At 39.2% G+C, this 10,213-nt stretch overlaps 1 protein-coding gene across 1 annotated transcript in view; it reads right to left on the bottom strand.

Annotated features, from left to right (window-relative positions):
* Positions 1-318: 318 nt before the first annotated feature.
* The window catches only part of LOC107377022 (V-set domain containing T-cell activation inhibitor 1), a 10,261-nt gene continuing 366 nt past the window's right edge, over positions 319-10,213 (bottom strand). Inside the window, exons 2-6 of the mRNA XM_015946391.3 lie at positions 8,328-8,660; positions 4,486-4,696; positions 2,646-2,710; positions 2,295-2,396; positions 319-914 (exon numbers count right to left, since the gene is read on the bottom strand). Coding sequence (XP_015801877.3) covers positions 400-914; positions 2,295-2,396; positions 2,646-2,710; positions 4,486-4,696; positions 8,328-8,660 — 1,226 coding nt within the window. The 3' untranslated portion in view covers positions 319-399. The remainder of the gene's footprint in view (positions 915-2,294; positions 2,397-2,645; positions 2,711-4,485; positions 4,697-8,327; positions 8,661-10,213) is intronic.

Raw genomic sequence — 10,213 nt, 5'->3', positions numbered from 1 at the left:
GGGTGTAGAACGTGTTTAATAGGGCCAGCCCAGTAATGATCTTGGACCAAAATAAAGGGGGCAGAAAGTCAAATAAAGGGGGGCAAAAGGAGATGTTTTTCCGGACACCAAGAAAAATTAAATGCCAAATCCCCCCTGCAAATTGTGTCACTGAGCGTTTAAAACAAAAGTTATTCTTGTGCAAATACTGGTGTATTCACCTTTAATACTAGTTATTAAAATGCAGCAGTTGCTGGATTGGTGCTGATCAAAGTGGAGTGCATCAAATAAAACAATATTAACATAAATGTGAGACGTGTCATAATCCCCCACCCACCACCACCCACCACCACCACAGCTGGGAAAATTCCTAGGGGAAACACTGCATGATGCAATTTACTAACCTTTGATTTTTCATTCCTACTTTAACAGCGACTCTTTATCTTCAGTTAAATTTACCAGAACACTGTAGCGGTTAGACATGCTAGGTCTACGGAGAAGCCGGCCACTGCTGGAATAGGGACCAGAAAAACTCAGAGAACGGGAACAGGTACTTCCTTCTGGTATGGGAGGTGGATGAGGACTGGAAGGTGCAGCACCGCCCTTTGGGAAAGGAAAAGCAGCACTTTTGGGGTTGTTCTCCTTCACCTTGGGACCAGGTGCTGGGTGTTTTGGAACTGCTTGTTGGGAATCTTTCACCTTGGATTTATGATCAGATTCTCGGTGGATGCTTGTGGATGAAGCTGCTGGTTTTAGTGTGATGCTCTGAGGGAGTTGGTCCTCTTGGTTGGTGCTGGGAGGTGTTGAGATGGAGGTGCTAGGAGGTTGGCCACGTTGAGGAGCAGGTTCCAGCTTGGATGTGAAGTAACTGATTTCTGCATTTAGGTTGTAGATTGTCTGCTCTTTTGCCAACTTTTTGATCCAACATCCACAAACTGAGTGAATACAGAAAAACTCAGTCAATGTTTGCTGAAATGAAAAGTTTTCACAAACTCCAAAAAAGACAACTTAGATTCACCACTTCAGCTGTCCACGTAAAAACTAATAATACATTTTATTAATTTATTTTATTTAATACCATCATCATTTTTATCTTTATTATTAGTAGTAGTACTAGTAGTAGTATTATAATCATCACCACCAGTAGTATGTTACTAAATATGCAGTTTTCTGAAATGTTTAACTTCCAAAGTTTGATGTAATACATTTTAAATTGCAGTTAAAAAATAAAATAACAGAAGAACACAAGCCTTTCTTTGTTTTTGTGACATTAAATCAAATATCTATTAATTCTCAATGGAAAAAAAATAAGATGAACAAACTAATTTAATTCTATATTTTTAAACAAGACTTTGAACTTTGGTCACATCAAGTTATTTCTGGAACCCTTTTAAAGGAGTTCCTGTGTAAAATATATTTAAAATATCATAATTAGAAATTGTTTGGACCATTTTGGAATCACTAATATTTAATGATAAGAATTCATTATAAAACACTTTTAAGTCTTTTTAAGGACATTGCAAATACTCATTTACACCAACAGATGGCAGCATTGTGCTGTTCACAATGCTGTTTAAACTTGGTGACAATGGACACTTTACTTCAATTTGGAGCTTCATTGGCGTAAAAGTTTACTATTGCTGTTATGGACATTTTCACGAACTCAGGAAAACACAACTTACCACCACTTCTATGTAAAAACTAGTTATCATCACGGTTACTAATAACAGCTAGTACACAATAACATCAATGTAATATTCAGTATGTGTCCAATACGTGTGCAGTACTGTATGCACATTAGTATGTCTGTGTCCCTTATGCTGAAAACACAAGTTTCTATTTTTATTTGTGGTTTTTAGTGGTTGAAGGTTACAATAATAGTTTATTGACTTGGTGTGTTTACCTGTAATCTTACTCTTCCTTTTATCGAAGTGTGTGTGCTGCTGTAGCAGGTGAATTTCTCCACTGTGGGATTAATAAAGACTAGTCTATTATAAACATAATAATTTAAGTGGTAATATTTATGTAAGGCAATCTTTAATTTGGATTCAGACATTCCCAATTTGTATGGTTTTTTTTTTGTTTGTTTGTTTGTTTGTCTAGCTCGGTTGTTTGAATTGGTTTTCAGTGAAATGCACACCAGACTTCAATATTTTACAAGGACAAATATGTCCTGTACTTTTACAAAAACTAACTTTAAATAAGCTGGAAATAATAATGTTTGAACTGGCACTAGCATGATCAGATCAGTACATAAAACAACTACCCAAAATAAAACATCTTCATCTGATTTATGAAACATTTTTCTGACTTACCAGCATTTCCACAAAGCATGAGCAAAACACAAACACCAGTGACCACAAAAGTGACTGCTCCAGTGATTACACACGCATTAGTGCAGGATGACATACAGCTACCTGAGATGACAACAGAAAATCATCAATGAAATATAGAATATTGCACTTGTAACATTGTGAAAAGGTTTATATGTTAATGAGTGGGCGAGATTAGACTAAAACCAGTGGGAAGTATAAGTGTCTACAATGGAACACACCCCAACTGATGAATCTACAGAAAGCCCATGTGGTAAATAAACCACCTTCACCAGGGATTAGAAGATCTAGGAACTTTATCTCATGCAGGAGTTTATTATTGCACCATAATACCTGGAATATGAAGATGAGTCTTCCTTGTTACGTTTGACTGCGTTTCTTGAACTTTGCAGGTCACACTGATATCAAAGGACAACAGATTCACATTTTTACTCAAGGAGTAATAACCAGATTACAGTTCATTTAATATTATCACCAAAAACTCTAATTAAAAGATTCGGGTCACTTGTTTAATCATTACATTTACAATGGTCTCTAGCTTGAATGCCTTGTAAGTCGTACTCTGAAAGAAAAAGCACAGGTGCAACGTTGATGTTTTATCTCCAGAAATAACACAAACCTGAAAGCGTATTGCCTTGTTTTTGGATTTGCTAATGTTAGCTTCTGCTAGTTGAGATGTTCTCTGCTGTTTCTTGGACACTAAACCAACAACAGCCTTCCTCATCATGAGTCAAGATGGGTGAGTCCATGAATGTTAAGTGACAGTGTGACGTAGATCTGTCAGGATTTTCTAATCCTAGAGTTCAGTCTATTTCCTATCAGAAGCCAATGCAAGAGATAGGTATATGAGACTATTTTCATGTTTAGTCTGCATGAAAAACTCAAGCGTGACCCATTATAATCAGAAATAATAAAAAATAAAAAAAAAATTTTTCAGTGTTCAACACCTAACCCTAACCCTATAAAACACTAAAAATATCTCCACCTGGTCAACATTTACATTACAGTTTTTTTTTCGATTGCTAAAACTCAAAAAGCAAAAATGAGGCACAATTTTCACAACCTCTACCTCTGTTCCCAATCGCTTGACTCAGTTTATCACTACTTAAGATTTCCTTGTCATATTAGAACTCTGATTTTCCTCCTTTACACTCTGATGTCAGTTTCACATCACCTTGCTGTCAAAACACAACACACAATTTTCAGGTTTACACACACTTTTCACATAAATTCTCAAAGCTTCAATCAACAACACACAAATATTCAAATCTCTAAACTTTCGGATCTGGCGAGCAATTTGCAATCAGGGACTGCAGCATAAAAGTAAGTTTCCACAAGGCTACCCAGGTGTATGAGTGGTTTCAGGACCACCCACGGTTTTCCATTTTATACCTTCCACCTTATTCCCCCTTCCTCAATCCCACTGAGGAGTTTTTCTCAGCCTGGAGGTGGAAAGTGTACGAAAGGGATCCACAGAGCCAGGTCCCACTGCTTCAAGCCATGGAGGAGGCTTGTAGAGATGTGGCCTTTGAGGCCTGTCAGGGCTTCATGAGGCACTCGAGGCGGTACTTCCAGCGCTGTTTGGACCAGGAGGATGTTGATGAGGCCCTCTGGCCAGACAGAGACCGACGGCATGATGCCCCATGATTATGCTTTGGGGGTGGGGGGTTAACCGTAAAAAATAAAATGTTTTGTCTCAAAATTTGTGAGGGGTGGTGTGGGGGGTGGGGGGTTTTAACTGTAAAAATAAAACTTTTTGTCTCAAATTTTGTGTGATGTCTAATGTTTGTCTCAGAGAAAAGTGGGCACTGTCGTATATTCAGTGTATAATTCATTGTGTTCCATTTAGACAATTGTGTTTTCAGTTTTGCTCTTCAGTGTTCTTTCCATGCTTGGTAGTGTTCACCCAAAGGCTACTTGTGTTTAAGCAATGAATGGTATGTGTGTGTCATGTGAAAATGTGGCTGTGTTTACCAAATGAAAACACGTGTTCCATTTTGGGAACATGTTACGATATGTGGTGGCAGGGTTTTGTTGCAAAGGGAAGCCACGGTTTAGGAATTTGTGTGTGATGTTTGGGGTCTTGTGTGTGCAGTTTTGAAAGAAACGTACAGTTTTGAAAAACGCATTTTAGCAACAGAAAACAACTGTAACCTATTAAACCTGAACCGACCTGCTGGTGTCAACCTTTAGAGCCACAGTCCTAGTGATGGTGAAGCATCCTGTTGGGTCTTCAACTCTTTGTGATTCTTTAGCTTCAATCTCTGATCCTCGGTCATCCAGAAACTGAACCTGAGGCTCTGGGAACCAGCACTCTGCCGTGCACTGAAGCATCACTCCATCATCAGCAGGAACAAACGTGAGCTTTGGCTTAGACACGGCAACTGGAAAAAAAAAAGATTCAAGATGTTGTCCGTGACCTGGTCTGCTAACATGTCTGCCACCAGTGTTGTGCCTGAACGTGTTCATTGAACGATCGTTCGTGAATTTGTTCGTCTTTTTCCAGAATGTGAACTTAACTCGTTCGTATTTTGTCTGACGAACGTAAAAGTGAGTGCGTCCGTCCTGGCGCGCGTAAACAGGTTTATGAATGCGTTCTTTCGCCGTTCTAGCTCCAGAACTCCAGGAGCTTTTCCGGAGCTAAAGCATCCTGTTGACCATAGTGTCTATAAAAAGTAGAACCCGCAAATGCAGCCAAACATAGGCAGAAGCAGTTGGTGCGGCGTGCAGGAGTCAAAGTTCATTCAGAAAAATTGAAAAGGGATTTAACTGAAAGATTACACTTTTTTAAATATTTTTCACTTTTAATATTGCCCTTTGAGTTTGCTGCCTCAGCCTGGTTCCTAAGATTGTTTAATAATTTCCCATTAAAAAAAATTGTTCAAATAACATTTTCCTCATGTTACTGAGAATATACTTTAGGGTAAAAACTGCAGCTGGGTATGAGTGTGGACTGAACGGGTGCCAATTATTGGAAAATTATTTCATAAGTTATACATACATATATATATATGTGTGTGTGTGTGTGTGTGTGTGTGTGTGTGTGTGTGTGTGTGTGTGTGTGTGTGTGTGTGTGTGTGTGTGTGTGTGTGTGTGTGTGTGTGTGTGTGTGTGTGTGTGTGTATAACCATGAACTAGTTCGTTTTTGGAACAGTGAACTAAGTTCAAAAATGTTTTAATTATGAACTAAGAAACGAACTGGTTTGTTTTAAAATGTAGGAACTGAACTTTGAACTAGTTCATTTTTTTAAATGAACTTTCCAACACTGTCTGCCACATGTGTTTAAATAAGACATATCGTTTAATTTCAGCTTTGACTTTAATGAAAAAGTAATTTGAGTCAAATTTTAAAAGTATTTTATGTCTGGGGGGTCGGAAGTAGAAGTAGATGGGGTAAAAAAAACTTGCCCTGATATTTGAGGTGAAACAATCTGGTTTATGGTGTCAAACAGGACTTTAGAGTTATTTTTGTTTACAGCAATCAGCTGAGCAAAGTAAGTGGCCCTGGAAGTTTTTGACAATTAAAATTGCGCCCACATTTTCAAAGTTAAACACATTTCTTTTAACAACGGTAGTTTCTGCTTCAGCCCTCTCCCCCCTCCCCCTGCGCAGCGGCCGCAAACTCACTGATGCGCCTGCAGCCTCTCGGAGTTCCTGCTGCTCTAAACATTAAAATAATTATTTCATTTTCTGTTCCTCACTTCTGATGACCTTCAATGGTGTCTGTTTGTTGCAACCACCAGGTACAAAAACTAACTTGTTTTTATTTGACTATTTTTCTGTCCTGCCTGTTTATTATCTTCCTGCATCTCCTCTCAATCCTAAAGAAAAACTGCTACCTGGGTTCATATATATTCACCTTATGAGTTACCTTTGAGCTGCAGTTCTAAAAGATCTACCGACCGCAAAAACAGCGGAGTGCTCACTGCTTGGTGGCCGCATCAGTGATCGGTGCGTCACCGAGGACAAACCAGGTGATGTGCCCTGATCCACAGCAGCGAAACGCATCAGGCACAAATAAAAGAATAAAAGGCAGAAAACATAAAAGGAAATGAGCCGACATGAACGATCGCGTGTTAAATTAGTTTTTGAGGTGGCGACACCTGATTTGATAATGTTACTGTGGCCGTGCTCAGGACGCAGATGTCTGTAGCGCGTCACTAATCAGAGCTTTGCATGCGCAAGCTGGTTAAGGTTAGGATGGGGGTGAGGGGAAGGTTACATTGCAAGAGGGTAAACGTCACAATTTGGTTAAATGTCCGTTTTATGGCGGGTGTCAGTATCGACGCTCTGGCACAGCGCGTTGCCTCCGCCTCCCGACGCGCAGGTGCTCTTTTCTGAGGACTGCATCTTGTCAGTCATTATCATGTGACAGCAACTAGTCGATGACAGGCATAAAAAGTCACTACAGAGCAGTGAAGTCGACTAGTCGACTAGTTCATACAACCCCTACCCTTGACCGCCTTCAGTTGGTCCAGAACTCTGCAGCGAGGCTCCTAACTGGAGCAAACAGAAGAGCACACATCACTCCTATTCTAATGTCTCTGCACTGGTTACCTGATAACTTTAGAGTTAATTTTAGAATCCTGACTATAACTTTCAATGCTCCACATGGTTAAGCTCCTCCCTATATTACTGAACTGTTAAAGCCTTATGCTCCAACCCGAGCCCTCAGGTCCACACACCAGAACCTTCTAGAAGTTCCAAAAACCAGATACAGAAGTTGATCGCTCCTTCCAGACTGTTGCACCCTGACTCTGGAATGATCTCCCTTTATCCTTACGCAGCATTGACAGTCTGGACACTTTTTAAAAACAGCTAAAGACCCTTTTATTTAAAGCTGCTTTTACCAAAATCTTTTATTTTCTTGTTTTTAACTCAAATTTTTTATCTTTCATCTGTTTATGAAAATTTATAATTTTATGACTTTATTTTTTCTGATGTTAGTCTAATTCTGTTTTGAGAGCATTTAGATTTTATGATAATCTGTTTATGATTGTATGACTTTGTTTTATTTTGTTTTGATCTATGTGAAGCCCTTTGTGATTCTATGTCTGTGATAAGTGCTATATAAATAAAATTTACTTACTTACTTTAGGAAGCACATAGCCCCACTCCTCCCTATAACCCTGTCTGACACTCCCATCACGATGGTGGATTCATGTTGCTTCCTGGACACCAACATCACCCAGGACCTCAAGTGGGAGCCCACCATCACCTCCACCATAAAAAAGGACCAGCAGAGGATGTACTTCCTGAGGCAGCTGAAGAAATTCAACCTATCAGTACAGTTGATGAGGCAGTTCTACACCGCAGTCATCAAGTCCACCCTCACCTCTTCAATCACAGTGTGGTATGCTGGAGCTACCATCAGGGACATGAAGAGACTGCAGCATGTCATGATCTCTGCTGAGAAGGTCATTGGCTGCAAACTCCCCTCTACACAGGACCTGTACACCTCCAGGACATTGAGGCGTGCAGTTCGGATAACAGCTGACCCATCTCACCCTGGACACGGTCTCTTTGACTCGCTCCCATCAGGCAGGAGGCTCAGATCCTTTCGGGCCAGAACCTTATGCCATAAGAACAGTTTCTTCTCCTCTGCTGTCGGACTCATGAACGGCAATCCTAGGGCTGCACACTCCAGTTGCTTTGTTACAGTCACATGACCCTGTGTTGTGTTTGCACCTGAACTGATCCGCTCTGACCAGTACCTACACTGGCTTGTATAAAGTAGCTGCTTCTCTAATTATTGATTCCCTATATCATTATCATTCCATTGTGTTTGTTTTTTAATTCTAATTTTGCTTATGATTTATTTTCTCTTGCACTGAGTACCGCAGCAATTTCCTAATGTTGTGATTCTCGCATATATGGCAATAAAACTCTTCTGATTCTGAAGCTCTACACTGTCACCAATGTTTAGCTTGATGTTAATTAAAAAACATGTTTAAACTAAAGTTTCATCCTGGTGCACCACATCAAGATAAACATGAAGATACAGACAGGACACACCTACAAAAAGCTCCAGCGTTGCTTCAACCTGCACCTGCCTTTCTGTCCTGGTCAAGCACCGGTACACGCCTGCATCAGACAGCCGCACGTCGTGGATAATCTGAGACAGATCACCGTCTTTCACTTTGTCCAACTGAATGTTTGTCCTGTCGCGGAAGAGCGGATTCTTCTCTGCGAAGGTCTCACAGCCCCGATACAGGAAGGTGATGTTTGGAGAGATGTTTTCCTTGGACCACTCTACTGTAGGAAGGTCGTCACTGGGGTCAATGTGACAGGGCAAGATGGCCGTTTCATTTGCAAAGGCGATTATTTTCACTATTGGATCTGCTGGAGCTGATCCAGGGAGAGTAAAAAACAGAGAAAAAACAAGCTTTGGTAAATGTATTATTTCAGTGTAAAAATTCAATAACCCACATTTAATTTATTTTCATTTATTAACAACAGTGTTGCAAACGCATACATCTACAACAGTCAAATGTTTGTCATCTTAATTTTTTTTTCTTGTGACAACTCAGGCATCTGGTCAGAATGCCTCCAGGGAGGCTCCCTGGTGAGGTTTTCCAGTCACGTTAACCAGGAAAAGACCTAAAGGAAGACCCAGGACACGCTGGAGGGACTATGTCTCTTGACTAGCCAGGGAACACCTTAGGATTCCTCCGGAGGAGGAATGAATGAATGAATGAATGAATGAATGAATGAATGAATGAATGGATGGATGGATGGATGGATGGATGGATGGATGGATGGATGGATGGATGGATGGATGTTTTGCATTCAGTTTGTTTTTGGGGTCTAATTGGGAACTTCCTGCTATATTATGTAAGAGGGCTTCCTGCTGTTTTGCTCTGATCAGGTCCGTCTTGCATTGTGCTTGAGTTCTTGGTAAACGTAAAATATCTCTACCCTCACTGCAATTATTGTTATTATTTTGTTGTTTTTTTCCTCTTCTTGATTTATTTTGTATTATATCTGTCGAGTTCCTTTTACTTTGTTATTCTTACATATGCTCCAATTATATCCACCCTTGGAGTTGAAAAAATTGTAGCCATATCGGTTGTATGTGAATTGTTTTAATTACAAAAAGACTTTAAAAATGGACTGATCTTTTTTTTTCAACCAGGCAAGACAGAGATGTGTCATCTAAAAGCAGAACCTTCTGAGGCCTATAGATGGAAGGCCCATTAGACATTTAAGTTAATCAGCATCACAGAATTAATCATTAAGCAGGCTATGAAATTTTGATGACGATAAACAGGAGGAAGATGACATTGAGGCAGATCCTCAAATATAAAATATTCTAATAATTTTTATTTGATCAGAAATGGTATATATTGTTCAATAACTTTTCAAAAATATTCCACAATATTCTGTTTTAATAAAAATAGTCTGTATTGTTTAATAACTATGATAAATTCAGTATTTTTCAATGGTGATATAATTTTCTAAAATTAGCTATTCTAAAGTGTCTTATAATTATTCAAAAATAATGTTTATTTAACTTGTTCATGCGTTTTTATTTTGGGATTTATTGAACAGGGCCAACATCCATATTTGATCACTTAGTTTTCTCAGATTTTCTGCATAAAAATAAAAAAATTTGAAATTGTAACAACAGAAATACACTTTGGTTATGGACTACAATAACATCATGGGGTTACAGTACTTCCATGAGCACCCTATAGGGTTAAAAATACTTTTGGTGCTGTTTAGGAACTCAACTTCCTAAAATCGAACGAGCGGGCCTGTTCCTTTAAGCCTTTTTCCACACTATGTGTAATTAGCCTATTAATCTCAATATTTACGGATTTAATAGAATTAATCATTATTATTAGTATTATTATTATAAAGATCATTATTTTAACACGACCCAGGTTTGGGCCTGCAGC

The sequence above is a fragment of the Nothobranchius furzeri genome, chromosome 2 (genome assembly GCF_043380555.1).
Source record: "Nothobranchius furzeri strain GRZ-AD chromosome 2, NfurGRZ-RIMD1, whole genome shotgun sequence".
Taxonomy (NCBI): Eukaryota; Metazoa; Chordata; class Actinopteri; order Cyprinodontiformes; family Nothobranchiidae; genus Nothobranchius; species Nothobranchius furzeri.
This window is presented reverse-complemented; position numbering and strand designations above follow the sequence as displayed.